Here is a 24,142-nt window from a genome sequence, read left to right on the forward strand (position 1 = left end):
TATAACCTGATGAATGTTGTAACAGCTGTGAACGAACTTTAAATCTGAAATCTTTTTAAATCTTCTGTCCACACTCTTGTTTGTAATCTTTAAACTGATGTTCACTCTAAGATGTGTATTTAGATACTTATCATTGGCTACTAAATCACATCAGTAAAGAGACCCTGATCATTAATGCCCTTGAATGACCATCAAAACACTTCTATATATCTATCTTGCGAATACAGTGCCCCACTAAAAGACATTTGGACACTTAAGACACAATTAAAAATGTAAGAGTTTTTTGGGCACTTTCCGGTTGTCAAATGTTAGTGAAACATGTTCATAGTTAACGTGATGAACTACACCTGTGGCTGCAATGCCCTGTGTGAACTTGAATGGAAATGACTCCATGCCATGCATCCACAAAAAAAATCACAGTGGTGCTGGTTGTTTAGAATTAATAGCAAAAATTAATTTTTGAAATTCATACATTTACATGTGGCCTAAGTGTCTACATATTTTGTGGGGCCACTGTATCTTGCTTATCCTTTTCTTTTTAGTAAACTTATTCAGATATGGGTATTACAGAAAAAAGGAAACACATCTTTTCTTTTAACAGATATCCAGGAATTTTATGAAGTGACCTTATTGGATAATCAGCGATGTGGGGAATCAGTGAAAGTGCCCGTTGCAATACCCCCAGTGAACCTGTGGGATTTCTCCAGCATTCAAAGCACAACGGTTACTTCAGACACCCTGCTCAGCCTTAGCACCAGCATAGAGGTAAGTGTGCTTCCATTTCTAATCATCTGAATTTGATTACTGAATAGAGCTCTGATTTATTTTTTAGCTCAGATTGATGCTTTGTTTAAAACTTTGTATGTCATTTTGTTGTCTGCAAACACATTTCTAGCATCTCACAAACATCTCGGTGTAAAAACATTTTAATGTTTAAGAAATTCAGAAAATGGCATGCTTTTTGTTTTTCACAAGTCATGAAGCAATCATGCCACAATATGTTCATTTAATTATATAGGCTAGTATTCAGATTACAAAGCAACAACCAAACATGGTTTACTGTTGATTGACATGTTTATTGGGGATTAATGGCAGTCTTAAACTTCAACTGTTCTGAATGGGGAATGGGCACATGCTTTTATAGTCACACCCTCTATGTAATCATCAGTTCAGAGAATTTGACGTCCTGCTTTGCATGCTATCACAATGATCACTGATACTAAAATGTACTCTAATCCATCTTAAAAGGGTCTGCTGGAAATCATGTACAGAATGATGCTTTCACAGAAACTGTCAGAAAAGACACTCTGTCTTCCTGGATTCAGGGAGAGCAAATTGGTTTCAGTAGCTGTGCGTGACGTGGTTGAAAACAAATACGACGAATGAGTCTTTACGCTCCATGGCTCTAACTGCAGTCTCTGTGCGTGCTGTTTGTACACTTGAATACTTTAGTAGCAGATGTTCTCTTTCCCTGATCCAGAGGAACAGAATACTGTACTTATGCAGAATATCCTGAATATCCATGCAACAAAATGAACAAACTTATTATACATAGTTTTGTAAGCTCACAATTCATTATGCTCCAATAATTTAATATCTGCAATTTAATGGTAAATGGCAAATATCACTAGTAAACAGTTTTTTTTTTTGGTGTGTGAATTTCTAATCAAACTACCAATTTTATGCAATTATGCACAAAATGTGAAAATATGAAGTGTGTAAAATATAAATTTTTATTAGGGTAAAAATATTGATTTCTCGATTTTAATCGATTCTCATTTTTACGAAACAATATCTATTCTTAAGTTCCAAGAATCTATTAGTCTAGCCTGTTTTCAGTTAATGAACAGAACATTATAGCACCCCTCCAATCTAATAAATCATAAAAAGCTTATGAAACAAAGTCTCAGATTTCAAATTCTGTCCATTTTATTACAATATTCATTCAAACAATAAATGCCATTTGGGCGCTGTTTACTATGGAGTGACAGATCACGGTAGCACCTCAGTTCAAGAGAAGCAGCAGCGAAATCCTTATCCTGTCTCATGTAATCGCTCAATCAGTGTTTCAACTGAGCAAAAAACGTCAGTATAATGGCTTGTAAACAATGTCAGGTAACGTCACATTTACCTCTGGAAAAAAAACATGTTTTATGACCATAAACTCATTAGTCAGCTAGAAATTTGGCATGCACTGTATCTATAATCAATATTTAATCGAATCAAATTGGGAATCGTATCGAATCGCAAGCTTGAGAATGTTAATCGAATCCTGAAATTTGTGTTAAAGCCCAGCCCTAATTTTTATACAATGTAATTGTGTTTTTAGGACACTTGCTAGCCATGAAACTAGCTTTCTAACCATAAATGTACATTGCAAAGATGTTTTAAGTGTCATCCCACCACAAAATGCTTTGAAACACCGCAATGACAGAATTCTCTTGTGATGTATGTCCGTTGTTGTACGTTGCTAGTGAGAAATGTGAGAAATGACGTGTGAATGAAGTGACACTCTGTGTCCTTTTAAAAAATGTATAATATATGTAATATAATAATAATAATAATAATAATAATAATAATATATATTTATTTAAAATAATTCAACATATAATACATTCAAAATGTAAAAATATGCAATCTTTCTATCAATCTATTAGTCACTTTGGAATTCTACTTCTCCAATTCTGCAGATTTAAAGTTAGCATTGTTTTATTTCAGCTCACAGGTTACACCAATCTTATACTAGCGAGTCACACACCTTCGTGTGATACGAATTCGCAGGTCAACAAAGAGTTCACCAAACTTGAACACTGCAACAAACTAAATTCGTGTGAGCTTGCGTTTCCTGTCTCCTATGTTTGCATGCGTATGAATGGAAGTCAGTGGAATGAAAAGTGTAGCGTGACCGACCCTTAAAGATATAGTTCACCCAAAATAAAAAAAAATTTGCTGGTAATTTACTCACCCGCAGTAAAGACGTTTTTAGCTGAAACCATGGTTCTTGGTGATTCATAAAATGCAAGCAGTCGTTTGCCTGAGGCTATGAATTATAGGTAATATTGTTGTGAATTATGTTCCGTTCTTGAACAGACCAGTCGCTTCATAAGACTTTATTATATATATCATTGTGAGCCACAGGTTTTAATGTTGTGTTCCATGATGTGCTTTTTTTATTCTCAAATACGGTCAGCTGCTGACTTGCATTTTATGAATCACCAAGGAATATGGTTTCAGCTAAACAAATCTTCCTTACTGTTTTACTGAAGAAAAAAAGTCACCTAAATCTTGGATGGCCTGACGGTGAGTAAATTAACAACTAATTTTCATTTTTGGGTCAACTATCACTTTAACACATGACATAAAATAATGCAGTAAACATGAATTTTACAACATAAGATGAAACGTGGAACCCTAATGTACATAATTGATAAGAAGTTAAGCTAAGAGGAAATATTTTTCATTGAAAAATATATAAAATGTGAAGTGTCACACAGGGAATTTCCTTTTAAGTGTAATTTTTTTTTTTTCATTGTAAATTGTAGGATGGGCTGCTCTTTTTACCTCAACTTTACACATAACAATATTTTACTTTAAAATGGCATTACATTTCCTTTTAGATCTATTACAGTTTTTCACCGTATATGAAAACATTCAAACAGCAGTTAGACTGAGAGGTGTGAACTATGTTGATGTAATAAGTATGTTGCTGGACCAGTCTGTTTTATTTTTGAAGGCAGTTGTCACAATACCACCACCTGCCTGCAGTGTGTAGACATGTACAAAATTTATAAAAGAACAGAGTATTCTTTTTTTAGCAAAGCAGCATTGGCTCCTCACATTAGTGAAAAAGGACCTTTACCGATCGACTAATGTTCCACTAACAACAATATAACATTTTCAGAATGATCTATATCACAAGATAAAATGTTTATTTTTCTGTGTGAGTTAGTCACTAAACTGGTCTCTTTCTATAAACTGGTACATATTTATATCACTACAACTTGGAAATCTGAGCCCTAAAGAGGCGACTTGGAATGATCTGTCATACCATTAATGCAATAGTCACTTATTTAGGTTTATTCTCATTTGTCTTCCACTGTAATTTACAGTACTCTCTAATATTTTGTTTAATACAAACAAAATATTAGTTGCTGCTTTTTTCAGGCTTTTGAAGTTCATAACTAGTGAAATATAGGTCATTTTAAATAAACTTGCCCCTCTGCTATGTATTTCAATGTCCTTTTTCTTTTCCCTCTTGTTTCTTTGTGTTAATAAAATGGCCACTCTCAGGACTCTCCCCTCCTAAATGAAATTCTTCATGTGCTCGCTAAAGCGAAATCCTCCCCCAGTGAGCTGGACCAAGTAAGTATCATACCGGCACGGGTCTGGTGGGTTGGGCATCCCCCATGGCCGCATGTCTGGGCCGCTCATTTCCTCCTACCGTGTTCCCCAAGCCTCGTCAAGCCTCGTCGATGGGGTTTACTCCAAGAATAGAGGGACTCATGTGTCATTGCGCTTCATTCATTTAGGCTCGCCATATGGGTCTGCAGTGGATGAATGTCACAGCATTATCGATGGATGAAGTTTTGGTGGCCAAAAGCTGTGGGTGGCATTTTCACAATTTTGAAATGCAAAATGTGATTCAAAATATGTTAGCTGCATTGAATCCTTAATCTCTGAAATGTGGCATTTTTTTCTGAATGTAATCAGCCTGATACAGCTGATAACTTTTTATAATTTCTGGAATTGTACTTAATGTTTTAATATAAATTGTGAAAATGTTTTGGTTTCAAAATCTCCTTTTACCTATGTGTATTTAAATCTCTTATCATAGGGCTGTGTTTTTTTTTATACCAAAATTTTGCATTGTTGACATTTTCCTTTTGTGTAGAATGATTATACCTTGATGTCCTTGTCAAACTAAATTTCACTATTGACCCAAACTGTGATGAGACATTTCTATTGCAATAATTAACATTGTAAAGTTTTTAATATTTAATTTTTATAACACTGTACTTTGTCTTCTATTCAACAGCATAAAGTTACTGCTAAAAAAGTAGTAAACGATAATATAGCTGAGCTTGTGACTGACGTATCAGAAATGAAAAGAGCTTTATCCAAGTATGTTTACACACACACACACACACACACACACACGGTGAATTTGTCTTTGGTGACAGGAGCTTCTAGGTATATTTAATTTAAGCGATTATATGAAATAAAATATAGCACTAATAAATAAAATATAAAAAATCATGGAATGGAAATTGCAAATGAAAATGGAAATACAAAAGTAGTATTTTTTTTTTTATGGTCTCTCATGTACCCCATATATCCCATTAAATGTTATTATAAAGTAGTTCACTTTCATGTTCCAAATTTGAAATTATGAAGCCATTTTTTCTAAAAGTGTCCATTCCATTTTTTTAATTTTTAGTAAAATTCTTACATTTAATCAGTGAATTAGAATAATAAGACTTTTGGGCTGTCTTTAATTTTGTGTTCATTCTAAGGCCCCATTCACACTATTGCATTTTCATTTTAAAACGACGCTTTAGAATGAAAACGATCAACGTTTATACTGGCGTTTCCGAAACGATCTCCGTTTACACTACACAACCGAAAACGCATGTCACATGACCATTCATGCAGGTACAATCATAGATATGACTGTAACGCCGTGTGTCCCAACCAGACGCGATGCAATAAGTATCTTTGTCATGTCATTTGTGTCCGGAAACGGAAATTTGTTTTAGAAATGGTTTTTATTTTCTGCGACATCGCAGCAGGAACAACATACAAAATATGACGTGATAATCTCAGGACTCAGGTAATGATTATGTGCTTTATTCAACGTTAAAAGTGTCTAATGTGAGTTTGAATATTATTTTGCGTGAGGTTTATAGCCATAGTGAAAGCAACAATAGATATTTTACCTCAGATCTTGACAATAAAGTAAACTTACATTAAAACTGTGAATTCACTGCGAACCAACATCCATAACAAAGATGGTCTCATTCACTCACTCAAAACTGTTCAGTCCATTCACATTTGAATCATCTATTTTCCATGTCCACTTTTCTTTACTTCACACTTGCCATGTTTTTGCTGTCACACAGTATCTTCACTGAATGCGACAAAGCACTGCAAATCATTTGAACTTAGTGTCAGTACGTCATAAATAGAACGAGTCAGCAGTTTACTATCGGGGATTTGTCGTGCAGCGCTGCGCCGCATCCTGTGTAGACAGCATCACTGATTATAAGAAGTTTTATTGTATTTTGTTGCTTCGCGCCACGCTGCTATCGTCCAGTGTAGACACGATGTAAGTTAATGTCATTTCTGGCGTTTGAATTTTCATGCCACGTTATTTGAAATTAGCACGGGCCGCCTATTGAGCAACCCTGATTTAAAGTTTGTGGCATAGAATCTTTAAAATACATCAGAGTTTCACATACCGGTCTGTTATTGTGGTGACATTTCCACGTCCCGAAACGTGACGCTGAATGAAACTAACTGTGATTGGTTGTTTGACATTGGGCGGGCCTTGGCCAATGAAAGCTACCATAGATTCCAGACCTTCAGCCGTCAGTTTGAAGGTCTTGCTACACGTGACTAGACTAAAGATGGCTAAACTTCTTGCAAATTACAGCCAGTCATCTAATTAGGGTAACTGTTCATTTCTATAAAAAAGGCTATTTATGCATGATAAACATGATATTTTCGAAATGCATCATTACTCATCTTCCCACAGTTTTGTGAGTCGGTTGGGCCATGTGTTCTAGTAACTATCACGTCAGGGGCTGGGTGCGTGGCTTCTGACAGTGTACCAGTGAAAGGAGTATTAGGTCTCTGCAGAACAAAAAGGTGTTTCCCAATTTTAAGGCATTTTCAAACGGCATAGGCGTTTTTCAACCTCATTACCTGATTTGCTGAAATTGACCCTTTTCAAAACCCCACCCTCCTTAGTTACTGTTGCTATGTCCGACAAGCCATGCCGCTCTTACACTACACATCATGTTCTCACGCAGTAAAAGATACATTGCGGAGCAAAGAGGAAACCGACAGCACGCGGACAGACAAGACAAAGCAAGTTACTTCTTGTATGTAACAATTTTTATTAATTTAATAAATTATTATTATTATTTTTTTTTTTTTTTAAGAAATTTAAACAACAAATACAGTTTTGTGGCTCTTTAATGTGTTGTAACAGATCACTGTATTGCCTCAGTTCAAGCAGCACGTGAACTCTTCTTTTTTATATTTACTTAAAGTCCCCCTGTTGTGAAATTCAAGTTTTTTTGTTGTTTATTCGTCTATGTGGTGTTTTTAATATGCCTTCAGACAAACCATGTTCCAATCCATTAATCAACACCATTGCTGAGTATTTTCTCCTTAAAACTGTAGTTTCCCAAAGGCTGACCCAGAAACGCGGTGACCCACCTCTCCCGCATCGGCGTCTGCACTTCACACGCGTATGCTCGCAGGCACGAATTGGAATCACAAACGGCTGCATTCAGCCTTAAAGTCATTTTAGGACACAACATCATCAAGTAACAAACTTTAACAAATGTTACAGTATTCACTGTAGTTGTCCGCTAGTAAAAACAGTTTTATCAGTCATTATCCATGCATGCCATTGTTTCGCATTTACTACAGTTCAGAGGATCAGGAGGCGCTAATTGTTGGGGGAGTGGAGGTGGGGCTAATTTGCATATTCATAGTTCTGTGTATAGAAAATGAGGCAAGGGTGTAGAGTTATATTCAAGCTATTTTAAGGCATGAGAATTATTTTCACAAGAAAAAACATTTAAATGTCATTTTGATGATCAAAGATGAGTTTTCAGGAATAAAATATTTGACCACAGGGGGACATTAAAGCACAAAATAAACATGAATGTATATGGTTTGTGGTACCAGATGTTTAACGTTTTTGCAAAGCAATCTACTTACTCACAATCAAGCATGAACTAAAATTAGTGAACATTCACTGTTCGATTTGGTGAATTTGTTTGTCATTCAGTTTTAGTTTTGTCATCAGTCATCATTGTGTCTGTATGGTCAATAAAGTAATCCTATTGTTTAAAGTTTTCTGAGTCATCATTTCAGGTCACATTTTCTTTATATTAATGCATGTTACAAGGTCAGTTAAATAGCAGTAATAAATATAAAGCTTATGCAGAAAAATACTATAGAGTAAGATACGCCAATGCAATTAAGTGCTTTTGTATGTGTTGCTGATATAAAAACAACAACTAATACACCTACAATATTAACATAACATTTGAAACCAGAATTAAAACTGAGATTTAGATTTAAATCAGATTTAAATCAGCTGTGAGAGATTTAATATAACGGAGTGTCTATTTACACTAAGTGCAAATAGCCCATCTTGTTGGCAAAGGCTATTTACACTAACTCCGCCCACTAACGTGTGATTGAGTTAGTCAACAATAAAAAAAGAAGTTAGCTCAACATCAGTTTCAGTGCGTAGATGGTAAGGCGCATGCTTTTTGACGCGATCGACCCGAGTTCGAGTCCACCTTTTGCCAAACATTTTTTTTCTCCCTTTTCAAATCTCATATCGAATCAGAAAGGCATTTATTTTCAATAAAAATGAAGGAAATAATCAAAAAGTTGAAAATAAAGTATCGGGTAGGTGTAGGGAGGGCTTTATTGTCCCAATAAGGTGGCATCCATTTAATACATTTGAATTAAAATTATAATTTACACTCAGTACGTTATTATTGCGTACTGTTTTATAATGTACTACAATACTGAGGTGCAGATAATTGCCACTATTTGCAATAAGTAGCATAAATAGCAGAAAATCTTGCTATTTTAACATAGTGTAAATAGAATCTATAGCTATTTGCATTGTGTAAATAGCATATCGTTAAAAAATACTGCTATTTACACTTAATGTAAATAGCCGCTGCCTTAATATAACGTATGTATTCTTCTCACTCTCTGTTTCTCACGAGCCATAGGTTGTTTTCTGCACTATTCATTTATTTTGAAGCTCATCAAATATTATAAAACACTTGTAGCAGCATAAGGCAAAATGTATAATTTTCATAATATAGCTACTGTTTTCAGCCTATATTTCACTTACACATTTCATTTGTCTGACCTTATCCTTAATTGCAATCGCTGAAAAAGTGTTACAAAAAAGTAAAAAAAAAAAAAGAGTAAAATGTTTCCATGTATTTATGAACAGATTTTCAGAATGCATTTCCCCCAGTTTTATGGAAATAAGGCATGCAGCATTATCTTTTTTTATTTCTTGATTTCTCATGATCTAGGCATAACAAAGTGCAATCATGAGAAAACAAGAAAGAAAATAATAATTCATGGCCTCTTTAGGCTTCCGTTTTTTGATCGGTTTGTTTAAAAAAAAAAAAAAAAAAAATGCCTGGCCTGGTTTGAAAAAGACCAATACTTGGGAAACGCACCCTTTACTTATAGTTGTGTACAGAGGCCAAGTTTGAATGTTGTGTTTGCAAACAGCAATTGAAAGTGTCTACATAGTGCACCTTTTAAATACACAAAGCTAAATCACTCCCATTATGAGCAACAAAGCTAAGTGCCCTGTGTGTTGATGCAACACTCGCTTAGTTGTCAGATATCTTATTTTTATAAACAGTATGATTTGTTTTAATAAAATATAATATCCTATTACACTGTTAGCAAATACAACATGTACTTTTCACTTTTGTGAAAATCTCAAAATTGTGTATTTAACCCAGAGACACTGAAGTTACTTTGGGTGTTAAAATGTTTAGAAATGTTAATAAGATTACGACGCATGTGTTTTTTGGACTTGGTAACATCAGCATTCATCTCGCAAGTCAGAGGAAAAGTGGGCTATTTCTAAGTAATTTGTTTACCCCCCAGCCAAGTTCCGGCTTCAACATGAACACTATTTTGTTAGAAATTGGGTAAGAGATGTTTATTACCCATGCAGTGTTCTTTTTGTTTCCTTTGATCCAAAACCCTAGCTGCAGCATGCACTAAGGCTGCTTCTGAAGGGAAGGGCTAATCACTGTGCACATCAAATATTTAGTCTTGCATTGCATTTCAGGACAATCTACAGTATGAGTTATATAAAGGCTGCTTTTACTCCATTGGCTCAGTGTTAAAATGTGTGTGAGGTGACTGATGGTGGTGCTGCATCTGCTGGGAACATGCTTGAGATCTGCCAAAATGAGATGTCGCTTTCAAATCTGCACTTGTCAGTCTTTACAGGATGTGAAACACTCTGTTGTGGATGAAATATTGCAGTGTAATTTTATATGTTAGTGAATTTGTAATTAACACTAGCATGATAAAGTTCAGGTAAATTCTTTAAGTTTTATTATCCTGAAAAGTCTTCTCCGTTCCAGCAATGCCATTAATCAGACAATAGTGATAGCTATGAAAAATGTTTGCACTAATATGAGTTATTACCCATCCGAGATCCATGCAAAGTCATTATAACGTGCTTTTGCTCAAAGTCAGATCTGGATCGCAACGCTATGCCGCACTAGATGTCTTTTTCGATTTTATCAGGTGCTGATTGAGCTATAATTAAAGATGTCACGGACCACTGAATATTGTTATTGTTATTACACATCGCGAAAACCCACCATTTGTTTTTAGATAATTACCCTTTTCTTGTCGTGGTTTAGTCTTTGCGCAGAATCCATAAATGCGTGCACGGACTTCCAGAAAGTGTGAGGCTGTCTCCAGCGCTTTAATTTAAACAGATTTGATTGTCATGAAGAAGTAAAGGCATTTACTCGAAGTTTAATCAGTGAGATGCTTGGAGCAGCAGCGAGAGAGTAAAGCGGCGTGGTGTGATGCAGCGCGCTCTCTCGTTTGCGCTTTCGGGATCATTTGGAGACGTGCGCATCTCTCTCCCTCTATGTGAACTTCACTGACAGGGCCAACATGGAGAGGAAATAAAAACACGTGGCTCGCTCTTGTTTTACTCTCGGTTCTTAAGGAGTAGCTGTGAGCTCCGCGTTTATGAAGGGATTCAGAGTTGCGAAATGACATGCTGAGAGGCGCGAGGTCTCTTTCCGATATGAGAGAATGGACTGCATTTGTATTGTTACGACCAAGGTAAGCGCACAGATTAACGGTGATTTTATCTGAATGAAGGCATTTATCGCATTTTATTGTTATACACACTATAATAGCCATAGTTATGGCAGTTTCATGATCTTAACTTGTCCTGTTTGAGCACCCTCAAATGCATTCAATTTGAGACATTGGTACCAACTTTCAGTGTTATTGAGTGAATATATTTCTGCTCACAAGAAAATACAGTGGGATAATGGAAGTTTATAGTATTTTGTCATTTGGTTGCTTTTGAAGGTATTGTTGTTTAACCAACACTGTATTTAAATATTCAAGATCATGGAGACAAAATCAAATTAAAAGTTTTAGAATCTGCCATTGAAAAACTATATTGATTGACTGTTCAGTGTCCCTGTCATTGCCATGAGTTTAACCAGTTCTCTGCACCACCTGTCTGTTGTCTGGTGTATGTATGGTTGGTTTGAGACCAAGTTTGAGGCTATGTGCCATTTAAACTCATTTATTTGTTTCATAGCATCCTCATATTTTCAGCCTCAGTGCTCTGCTCACGTTTTATTTTTCATTTATTATTAATATTTATTATGGATACTATCAACAGGTTTAGGGATGTGCTGTCATTATATTATGCCTGGTGTGATGTCACAACACTTTCATGGTTTCTCACTGTACTGTAGTCAAATTATTTTATTAGTACTGAATGTCATGTATATCTGTTAATATATGACTGAACATGCAATGCTGAATTGCTCATTTTTTGCAGTTTTGTTTGAGAGAAAGAAAGATGGCAGCAGGACGTCTGGACAGCAGCTGGCATTCTGTATGCAAGTCTTTTCCACCCTGCTTTAATGCTGTTTATCTCAGGGGCTTTGCTGTCATTTATCTTGACCTTCAGGAGGCTGACATTCTGTCTTTGATCTCTGGTACAGTCTCTCATAACTGTTGGCTGAAGTGATACCTACTGTTTGATTCATATGACTCAAACTGATTTATCAAAACAATATATGAATAGTATTTTTTGGGGTCAAATTGGTCAAATTTTGTTATTGTATGTTAAACTGATTTGAGCCAGTGTATTATTATATGTATTATTATTATGAACATTGTGTCACTGTAACGTGTCTTGGGAAACAGGGCAATATGAGGCAGTCATTGTGACTGGACCAGAACAGATATATTATCACCCATAGTTTGAGATAACTTCAAGAAATTTTCAAGAACATTTACCATTGTCAGTGTCAATATATGAAGCACAGCTCACAAAAAAGTCACTTTCATATCAAGCAGCTTTCTGTTGGTAAACTTATCTGCGTGACCAGCTTAAACCTGTTGTGAAGATTTCATAGGGAAATCGTTTGCCCTCATTCGAAATTTCCAGTTGCGTGGCTTGCGATTGAAATGACAAAATTTCGCCCATGTAATTTTCACCAAACAATGGTAAATCTGACTGTACCTTTGCAATTTGTGATCATGGCTGGCTGACTGACTGCCCCCAGTTGCTGCTTTTCTTCTGTTTTACGGAAATGTAACAAACTATTTTTAGAAAACTGGTCTCACAAGAAATCCAGACTGTAATCTGGACCTTTGATGACTATGTAAAATAAGTTGGATTGCACTGCAGAGTGCAAGCTACAGCAGTTTATAGGCAGTTTGGCTCAGCCTGGAGTGATGTTTTGCACTAAACTGCTGTTTATTTAATTTCTGAAAAGTTTGTTATAATTTTTTTAGCTGCAGCGTACGCTTACATTTCTGATCCCTAAATATAGACTACTCAAATGACATTTCTAAGTAAACCGATGAATAACCTATGAGCTTTTGTTGGCAGAAATGTTGCAGATGAGGCTATTTCTGCTCAAGAGAGCAGCAGGGTTTGTGTCCCTGTTTGGGAATTCTCAAAGAGTTCTCGCTTTCTATCTCGTCCTCTTTCTTCCTAACCTCTGACACACCGCCCCTTGTTCAGAGGGCCTGGTTTTGAGGCATCACAGAGGATGGTCTCCAGTGGTGTGCAGTGACTGCATGTTTTTTGCATGCATGACTGCTCATGCCCATGTCTCCTCTGGTCTGTGCCAGCCTCAGGGCATTTCAGACTTGCAGTTAAAAGCACATAGATTTCCATGTGGACTTTGCATCGACTTCACCCAGGACCAGGAGACAAAGTCAGGAAGAAGCTCTTTTTGTATACACTCTTGGTTTTCTCACAAACTTTTATTATATTATCAGCATTGAGTATCATTTTCCTCCCTAAACTACCCTCTTAAACATTTTCATTGCTTGCCCATCACATTACCGACCCAACCATCCACGTGATATTTGCTTGTCAACATTATGCACTCTGAAACATTTAAATCAGGGTTTTCAGTTTATATGCTTTTAATAGTCTACGGGTCTGTTAAACTCAGTAGTGCCAAAGAGCTCTGTAATAAAAAATTAGCCATGGACTGGCCTAAGGGATTAAACGGACACAAGTAATTCAACTCATTTGTGCTCGTGTATGCACTGTTTAAATCTGGTTTAGTGGGGCTGTGTGGGAGTCACTGTAGCATAGCCTGCATCAAATGTCACATTATCTCAATCCACGCAAATAAGTGACTCATTGGCTTTGATATGGCCTGTTCTCCTCTGGGCATTACAGTCTGTGCTAATCACTTCCTCTAAATATGCTCTATATCTTTGATGTCAGTCTACCATGACTATTCTTGATAATGTCTTGAGAGGTCTCACAGCATTAATATATTGAAATAAACGATTGAAGCTCCATTGTTATCTAAATGTGAAGTGCCATACTGTATCATGTGTCCTGTCTCTCAGGTCCATGTTACTCTTGTCATTTTTATGCATGATGGTGATGTCAAGCTTTTTTTTTTTTATCCTTGTGCTTTTATGCTGAATTATGCATTTAGTGGCTCTGCGATATCAGGCTGGAGCACAATATCTCCTCTTCTAAAAATACATTGGTTGTTTATTGGTGTCAAGAACCTTACTGGTTAGCTCTGATGGAGTAATGCCTCTGTGTACTAATAGGCTAAACCTATGTTTAAGGCTGTTGAAATAATTGTAAAAATGTAGTTCACAAAACCACATTCTGATGTGTGTTTTCTTCACATCAGCTGTTAGACCATATGGACCCACAGCTCTCGGTGGAGATGTGGTGTAGCGTGACGAAAGGTATGGCCACTGCTGAAAGAGGGAAGAGTCTTCATGTGGTAATAAATCTTATGTACCTAGTCTATTGATAAAGCCCTAAATTCACTCATAGCGGGTTCTTTGGATTTTGACTCAGTTTTCTTTTAGGAGGCAACAATTACTCTTAATACCTTTCATTAGTAAATGTAGTCTTCTGTGAGATGATTGTGTTTCTTACACAGAATAAGGCATGCAACATAATTTCATAGTATTCTAAGCAGTGATAAAGGCATTGCATTAATATATAGTTTATTATAAGGAAAATTATAATAATAAGAACTCCGATAAACCATTTGTCCTAGTCGTGTGTTTATTAGTCACATTGAATCAATGAAAGCAGTTAAATCTGTTTTATTCAGTAACCGCTATAGACATTTCCTGGGTTTCTTCTGTGGGGCATATTTGTAGTTTCTGCGCGAGAGCGCCCACTGGCCTTCGGAGGGAGATTTACTACTGATCACTGAACCGTGCTTCATTGACAAGATGCGTATGACTTATCACAGCTTTTGCCTAATATCGATTGCGATATCATTACGATTTATTGTGCAGCCCTAATTACAGTGACGATAAAAAGTGAAATCTAGGGCTGCAGCTATCGATTCTTTTTGTAATCGATTAATCTAGCACTTCATCGATCGATTAATCGAGTAATCGGATGAAAACTTTTTTTGTGTTTTTAAACAACCAAAACAAATAATGCATAACGAAAATGATGTGGCTGTAAAATGATCAAGCATTTGGCTTTTATTTCTCAAAAAAAAAAAAAATTTATTCAAACTTCAACATTTGAACAGTGCATGACTGAGCTGGGCGAACAAAGCTGTCCAAACTCCGTTGTGAAGTGCTGAGAGGGAGAAAAAGAGGAAAAGCAATTTAGCTTATTAAAATGCACAACAGGTTTCCCCATACACAAAAGAAATATGTTTGAAATATGTTTTCACAATATATCTGAAATATATTTGCATTGTTGTTCACTTATATTTATCATTTTGAAATAAATATAACTAAAATATATTTATTGGGCCAATTTCGAATATTTGCATATATTCCAAAAAATATATTTCAGATATATTGTGAAAACATATTTCAAATATATTTATTTTGTGTATGGGCCATGCTGTAATCTAGCCCTGAAAGTATATAGTATGTTTCATCGTAAAAGCCATTCACAACTTTTTTGACAGTAAATTATTTCCTTTGGTTAGTTGCCTTATACCACAGCTGTTAAATAATGTACGTTTATTATGTAAGGGATAAACCATGACGGCCAGTGCAATTCTATGAAAATATACCACACCTCCACGGCACGTCGTGACCGCATCACACATCACAACGTCGTGCGGTATATTTTCATTAAATTGCACTGGCCGTTGTGGTTTATCCCTTACATAATTAACGTACATTATTTAACAGCCTTCCTCTCGACTAGCAATCACATTGATTTAACGCTACATTGAATTTATTACCTTGTCTCGGGTCGGGTGACGGTCCTCCGGTCTTTGAGTAGAGTGGATGCTTTCTGTTTAGATGCTGTAGCATGGACGACGTGCTGTTGTGGTATGCTAGCTCGATCTTGCAATATACACACACCACGGCGTTCTCTTTACTTTTCAATTTGAAATTATCCCAAACCTTGGACATTTTCTGTCATTTTCTCTTGTTTGAGTCTTCTCTTTGCTCATTGTTACCGCTCCCATCTTCCATTTTGCTGCCCGCGCTCTCAAATCAAAACACCGCTAACGACTTGCGTCTCCTTCCGCTTTTTGGGTGACGTAAGCGCGTTGTGTCATACAAAAAATAATAATTGCGAAAGAACGTGATGTGAGCTTTAAAATTATTTAAAAGAGGCTTCGAGGCAGAGGAATTTGCCTCGATAATTTTTTGTAATCGAGTTACTCGAGGAATCGTTGCAGCCCTAGTGAAATCAGATGTTTGATTTGTTTGTTTCTGTCAGCTGTTTGAACATATCTGTTTGTTTTGTCGCATCACAGTTTAAACGTCTGATTTAAGGTTTTCTGAGCGCACACATCTGAAGCGCGTGCACAGAAAGTGGCTGTCACATGGCATGTAAGTACTAATCTAAGACCTCTTTCATGTCTTATTGCGCTTAAATGATCAAATATACACAAGCTTATGTTAAAAACGCGCACAAGTTACAAAAACACAGTCGGTTATGTCTGTGAAAGTAAACAGCTGGAAAAGAAATCGCATGTTTATATTATGTCTGTGCATTAAGTGACAACAGCGTAATATACAGTACCTATACTGCTGTCTATGCTGTTAATATGATCCAAACAATAAAATAAAAGCAGAAAATCACTCAATGCTGTGTGAATGGCTTGTTCCGAGACACTGCTTATGATTTATGGAGATAAAAAAAAGGAGCGGTGTATTTTTATCATTGCAGGGTTGTTATGTACACACATTGCCAACACAAATTTATGTTCAAACAACATGTAAAAGTGAATTTTGCATAAGTGCCCTTAAAATATGCAAACTTGCTGGATAATGTATGAACAAAAGTGCCCAGTTGGAGATAAACTAATGCAAATAGATGGAATCAATTGTCCGTGTCCTACTAAATAAAAAGTGGATCACAGTAACAGAGTCATATGTTCAGAGTGTCTATAAGACCCCATGAAATCAATTTTGGACTTATTTGGGTTTTAGACTATGGCTGCATTTCCCAACATTATCGTATGTCTAAGCAGATCATAGATCCTTTGCCACCAGTAGTCCCTAGGATCAACTTATCTCTCAATGCTTTTGAGAAACACAGCCCATGTCTGATAGCACAAAGACCATTTATACGAGTACACTCCTGAAAGTTGACACCTTTTAGCAAACTAAAATATCATTACTAAAAAAAGTTCAGTAATAAAGATTCCTTTAGTGCAGAACATTTCTGTAATTTTGAAATGTACATGACTGAAAGCAACGATAGTGTTTTTCATCTTTTAAACTGTTTGACACAAGTACTCCCGTCAAATTACGGGAGTAACTTCCATTAAATTGTAAGCAATCAGTCAAAGGTTTGCTCTATGAATGCAATAATAAGCTTTTTTAAAAAACTTACAAAAAACATTATTCTACTCACCCTACTCACTATAATTGACCCCAAAATTTTGATATTTCTGTAGCAATATTACGGGCATGTTAAATATCATTGTATAGTATTTCTATATTGTCTTACATACAGTACATTGTATTAAAAATACTTTCTATAGGGATTAGAAGTGAAAAGGGGAGTCATTTTAAAGCATATGCTGGAAACAAACCTGGAAATAGATGTGAGGTTTTTTGAGGAGGAAATAGAGAAATTCTTAGTGCATTCCAGTGCGTCAGTAAATTAAATCGGGAGGCTAGACCAAAAATGCACAGTATTGTCTTTTTTTTCATATTTTTACAGTAGAATACAAAGGAAAATAGAGAATAATTTGGAGGAAAACAATATAGCGGACAGAAAAGAGTTTTTGCCATAGATATTCTTTTTATACCATGCCACATTAAAATATCAAGCATTATTTCCCTGATGCCTGAAAATAAAACATGAAGGAAAACATGAATAGCTCATTCAGTCAAACAAGCAGATAAGGATTATTAATAGAGCAGCTTTATGATTTTAAATTATTAGATTGTCTTTTTGAGTGGAACTTCCTTTTAAAACGTAGACTACCAGGTTCACCTGGAAAAGATTTCTCCTAGATTGGACCATTCCCCCTTTATGTCATAATGTTATTTTTGTTGTGTTCATATCATGTTTCAGCAATTTAAAATGCAGTGTTAGCCTGATGGGACTAGAGAAAAGGAAGATGTCATTTGCTTTGTTTGCCAGAGGGCTGTTGTGCGTATCATGGGAGTTTGAATGGGATGAAGGACTCTTCTCTTGTGACCTGTGCAGTGCAGCTGCTGGCACCTCCACAGAGACCAGTCCAATATCTTAGCAATAGGGATCATAGGGGTTCTGCTTTCTGTGTATATGTTTTACGAGTTCAGATGTAGAAAATTGTTCATTTAATTTCTCCCATTCTTAAAGTGAGAAAAGAAGGGTTGGCAAAGAGACATTGTTGCGTTGAACACTTCACTTCTTAACTACTTTTCAAATTTAATTTCAATTAGTGGAACAGTGAAGAGTTAGATTGTTTTGTTTAAAACTCCTTACTAATCTGATTGAGAATATTCATTAAAAGATTCTTATATTTTTAGTAGTGTGGCTACTAGGGTAATGATATTAATATAGTTTGTTGTGAACAAATCTGAAAATTAAATTAACAACAGCACAAAGTGAGCTGCTGCAGGAAAAATGTCTCAGATGTGAGACATTTAAATCTCTTTCCCCATTTACAGCAGCACAATAAACTGCAGTATGAAGAGCTGCAGGCGGTTGCAACAGTGATGACAGACTTCATTTAGAGAGAAAGCAGTTTGTTCAGTAAAGTGTTTAATAAAATAGAAACAAGTTTTTGACTTAAAACCTTTCTAGCACTCAGTAGCGTGTTTAGGCACCACGCAACCCACGCGATTTTTACAGATGGGAATTGAGAACTGTCGTAATTGGGTCAATACCGGACTACCGATAAGCTTGAGGACAAACAATACTGTTATCGATACGTGCGTTGTTTTATCTCCGTACTTCTGTGTTAATGACGAATTAGAAGCTGTTCTCATAAACCGATATCAAGCTGTCTTCCGTCAGAGGTTTGGCACGACATGCAGCGTCACAGTCTCAAACTCTGTCCGGTGTGTGCAAAATAATTAGAATGCTGAAAGTGAGGTACAATTCATATTTCTTTATTAAATAACTTATAAAATAATTTGAAAACTTTCTGTGAGGCGTAAGTTTACAAACAGCATGAGTTCTCCGCGAGCTCTCTGTCTTTCCCTCTCAAAATGCGCAAATGGCCTTATATCACCACATCGCGTCTGCACTATAAACGAGCTACACACTGCACGATTGACACAGGAATTGTCACAGTTTATCACTAAAGTTTATAATTTGCATTTCTTTAAGTTTGCCAGTATTTAAACTATTCAGCACTCGTGCGCTCTCCAGTGTGCACGCTCAACAATTGCCCCATTGTAAAAACAAAAATACATAGCATGATCAAACATTTAATTACATATTGTTTGGGGAAAAAAAATCTAAAAAATCCCCCCTCCACCACTCAAAAAATAAAAATAAAATATAGCTGCGAGCAGCGATGACGGGCCCAAGCCGTCAGCATACGCCACCCCGGTGGCATCGATAAAACAGTGCCCAGCGAGCACAAGCATCACAGTAACCCTCTGGCAGTTTGGTTTTAAGGGATACGGCAATTAAAGGGTTAATCCAAACCATCAACTCTGTGAAACACACACACACACAGAACATATAAAACTTTAAATTCTGTGAAAATGTATTTTTCATTGGTAGTTGATGTTAGTTAATGCATTTACTAATGCTAACAAATGAGAAATTATTATAGTTACCAAAGCTTTTAATGATTTATAAGCATTTTTTAATGATTTATTTTTCCATTAACTAACATGAATAATTTTTTCTAACACAAATTAATAAAGTAAAAAATATATTGTTAATATAATGTTGATCAACATCAATTCCAAAATGTGTTAATATATTATTAAATTTTAAAGTTTTATCTTTTGAACATGACTATTTTTCTAATATTAAAAATATTTTGTTCATTGTTAGTTCATTGTAAGTTCATACTATCAATGAAGAATTAACATACTGTAAAATATATATTTCATTGTTAGTTCATGTTAATTAATGCATTCCCTACTGTTAACAAATGAGACTTAATTATAAAGTGTTATCAAAACCTTTAATGCTTTATAAGCATTTTTTAAGGATTTTATTGAGATGTTTAAACAGACCCTCTCTCTCTCTCCCCCTCCACACTCACTGAACTCACACAGTCAGTCACCCACCCAGTCACCTACCGCAAACATTAGAAGCACAGAGACAGGAGAACTCTGATAGTTTTTAAATTTTCTCCTCCGCATAGTGTATTGTAAATTCATGAAATTAATCACATATCCTCAGACTGTATTGTTCTGAGTATGTAATTTTTTATGAAGTGTTTGGAAGCTGCTCTTAAAAGAAAAAAAGAAAAGAAAAGTTTTCTCTTTTTTACTGTAACTTTAATAAATTGCCATTAAATCATCGTTCAAGATATCCTAAATCCGTCCGCAATTTAGCATCTTCAGTATTTTGGCATCATAAGAAAAAATGTTTGGTGTGATTTACGTGTTTCTGTTTGGAGGAGTATGAATTTGTTTACAGCCTGTTTAAAAACAAAACCCACATTAAAATAAATATAGCCGACTTCCTGTTGGTCGTAGCTAATGACTGTAAATTAGAAAGTTGTCCGGATTAATAAGAACAATTTATGTACCGAGTTTGGTGTCTGTAGCTATCATTATATATATATAAACATTAATAATTATATACCATTTAATGTTGATCAATATTAATTCCAAAATGTGTTAATATATTATTACATTTTAAAGTTTATCTTTTGAACATGACTATTTTTCTAACATTAAAAAGATTAATAAATGCTTTAAAAAAATTGTTCTTTGTTAGTTCATACTATCATGGAAGAATTAACATGATGTAAAAATATATTTTTCATTGTTAGTTCACGTTAATTAATGCATTTCCTAATGTTAAGAATTGAGACCTTATTTAATGATTTATAAGCATTTTTTAAAGATTTTAAAAAACAGACCCTCTCTCTCTTTCTCTCTCTCACCCAGCTCCTCAATCCACACAGTCACTCACACAGTCACTCACACCCCACCCCACCCCACCCCACCCCCACCCCTCACTCAGCTGCAGGCTGACAGGGATCTCTCACTCAGAAGCAGTCTAAGAGCTCTCTGATAGTTTTTAAATTTTCTCCTAAGCATAGTGTATTGTAAATTCATGAAATTAATCACATATCCTCAGACTGTATTGTTCTGTGTATGTAATTTTTTATGAAGTGTTTGGAAGCTGCTCTTAAAAGATAAAAAAAAAAAAAAATTATCTTTTTTACTGTAACTTTAATAAATTGCCATTAAATCATCGTTCAAGATATCCTAAATCCGTCCGCAATTTAGCATCTTCAGTATTTTGGCATCATGATAAAAAATGTTTGGTGTGATTTCCGTGTTTCTGCTTGGAGTATTAATTTGTTTACAGCCCGTTTTTAAAAAAAACCCACATTAAAATAAATATAGCCGACTTCCTGTTGGTCGTAGCTAATGACTGTAAATTAGAAAGTTGTCCGGATTAATTAGAACAATTTATGTACCGAGTTTGGTGTCTGTAGCTAAAACTAACCCCCTCATTTTTGACAAAAGGTGGCGCTATAGAGTGCCTCTTCCACGCCCGTTTATGAGCTTTTTCCAGTGTCTAACTATCATTAATACTGATATGTGTGTTGAGTTTCATGACATTCTAAACATGTTATCTGCCTCAAAATCACCAGAAACGAATTTTCAACTTTGACACGTTGCCATGGCAACATAATTTTAGATATCAATATTCCCTTCACAGTTTTACATCGGCCGTGTTTTGACATTATTCTGGTGAAGTTTGAAGCAAATCGAGGTAAAAGAAGATGCTGAATTCAAAGCATTTTGAAAACGACACACTTCCTGCAGCCAGTTGGTGGCGCTATAACTTTCAGTCATAATAGTCACATCTATCCGATCGGCATCATACAACGAACAAATCACTGAAGTTTGATCTACATCATACAATGTATGTGGACGTTATTAGGCATTTCCTGGGTCTCATTTTTCGCCATAACTTCATCGCCTCGCCACGGGCAAACCGTTCGACATATCAAAAATATCTTCGCAATTTAGCGTCCCCAATGTCTTGAGATCATGTTCACCTAGTTTGGTGGCAATCGTATGGAAATCCTCAGAGGAGTATATCAAATTCCAGAGCATGTGCTTTTTAAACAGCCCTGAATAGCCGACTTCCTGTTGGGCGGAGCCTAAGACATGCTGCACGGAAGTTGTTCGGCTCAATGAGTTCTATATGTGTACCGAGTTTCATATGAATACGTGCAAGTATGTGTGAGCTATACATCAAGTTTTCTGACAATTTTCCAGGGGGCGCCGTAGAGCCCATGTGCCACGCCCGGGTCCCAGCCTCAGCGGCGTCCTAATGGCCGCAGGTTCCAATGTGCGTGCCAATTTTCGAGAGTTTTCGGGCACGTTAAGGCCCCCAAAAGTGCCCGGATGATTGAAATAAAAAAAAAAAAAAAAAATAATAAATATAGCTGCGAGCAGCGATGACGGGCCCAAGCCGTCAGCATACGCCATCCCGGTGGCATCGATAAAACGGTGCCCAGCGAGCAGAAGCATCACAGTAACCCTCTGGCAGTTTGGTTTTAAGGGATACGGCAATTAAAGGGTTATTCCAAACCATCAACTCTGTGAAACACACACACACAGAACAACATATAAAACTTTAAATTCTGTGAAAATATATTTTTCATTGGTAGTTGATGTTAGTTAATGCATTTACTAATGCTAACAAATGAGAAATTATTATAGTTACCAAAGGTTTTAATGATTTATAAGCATTTTTTAATGATTTATTTTTCCATTAACTAACATGAATAATTTATTCTAACACAAATGAATAAAGTAAAACATATATTGTTAATATTTAATGTTATTTGTGAATTAACCAATGTTAAAAACAACATTATTTAACTGTTGTTAATTTACATCATTAATAAATATATACCATTTAATGTTTATCAAAATCAATTCCAAAATGTGTTAATATATTATTACATTTTAAAGTTTTATCTTTTGAACATGACTATTTTTCTAATATTAAAAATATTTTGTTCATTGTAAGTTCATTGTAAGTTCATACTATCAATGAAGAATTAACATGCTGTAAAAAATATATTTTTCATTGTTAGTTCATGTTAATTAATGCATTCCCTACTGTTAACAAAAGAGACTTAATTATAAAGTGTTATCAAAACCTTTAATGCTTTATAAGCATTTTTTAAGGATTTTATTGAGAAGTTTAAACAGACCCTCTCTCTCTCTCTCTCTCTCTCTCTCTCTCCCCCTCCACACTCACTGAACTCACACAGTCAGTCACCCACCCAGTCACCTACCGCACACATTAGAAGCACAGAGACAGGAGAACTCTGATAGTTTTAATTTTCTGCTCTCCATAGTGTATTGTAAATTCATGAAATTAATCACATATCTCAGACTGTCTTGTTCTGTGTATGTAATTTTTTATGAAGTGTTTGGAAGCTGCTCTTTAAAGATAAAAAAAAAAAGTGTTCTTTTTTACTGTAACTTTAATAAATTGCCATTAAATCACCGTTCAAGATATCCTAAATCAGTCCGCAATGTAGCATCTTCAGTATCTTGGAAGCATGTGAAAAAATGTTTGGTGTGAATTTTTGGTTTCTGCTTGAAGGAGTATGAATTTGTTTACAGCCCGTTTAAAAAAAAAAAAAACACATAAAAAAAAAAAATAGCCGATTTCCTGTTGGTCGTAGCTAATGACTGTAAATTAGAAAGTTGTCCGGATTAATAAGAACAATTTATGTACCGAGTTTGGTGTCTGTAGCTATCATTATATATATATATATATATATATATATAATCATTAATAATTATATACCATTTAATGTTGATCAATATTAATTCCAAAATGTGTTTATATATTATTACATTTTAAAGTTTATCTTTTGAACATGACTAATTTTCTAACATTAAAAAGATTAATAAATGCTTTAAAAAAATTGTTCTTTGTTAGTTCATACTATCATGGAAGAATTAACATGCTGTAAAAATATATTTTTCATTGTTAGTTCACGTTAATTAATGCATTTCC

The 24,142-nt window shown here is 35.4% G+C and overlaps 1 protein-coding gene across 3 annotated transcripts in view; it reads left to right on the forward strand.

The window, feature by feature from the left end:
- LOC306881632 (discs large homolog 1-like protein) overlaps window positions 1-24,142 on the forward strand; it is a 132,975-nt gene that overhangs the window by 21,537 nt on the left and 87,296 nt on the right. For all 3 annotated transcript variants that reach the window (XM_079435807.1, XM_079435806.1, XM_079435805.1), the window contains exon 3: window positions 602-765. In XM_079435807.1, the coding sequence (XP_079291933.1) occupies window positions 602-765 (164 nt within the window). The remainder of the gene's footprint in view (window positions 1-601; window positions 766-24,142) is intronic.

This window comes from Barbus barbus, assembly GCF_936440315.1.
Source record: "Barbus barbus genome assembly, chromosome: 15".
NCBI lineage: Eukaryota > Metazoa > Chordata > Actinopteri > Cypriniformes > Cyprinidae > Barbus > Barbus barbus.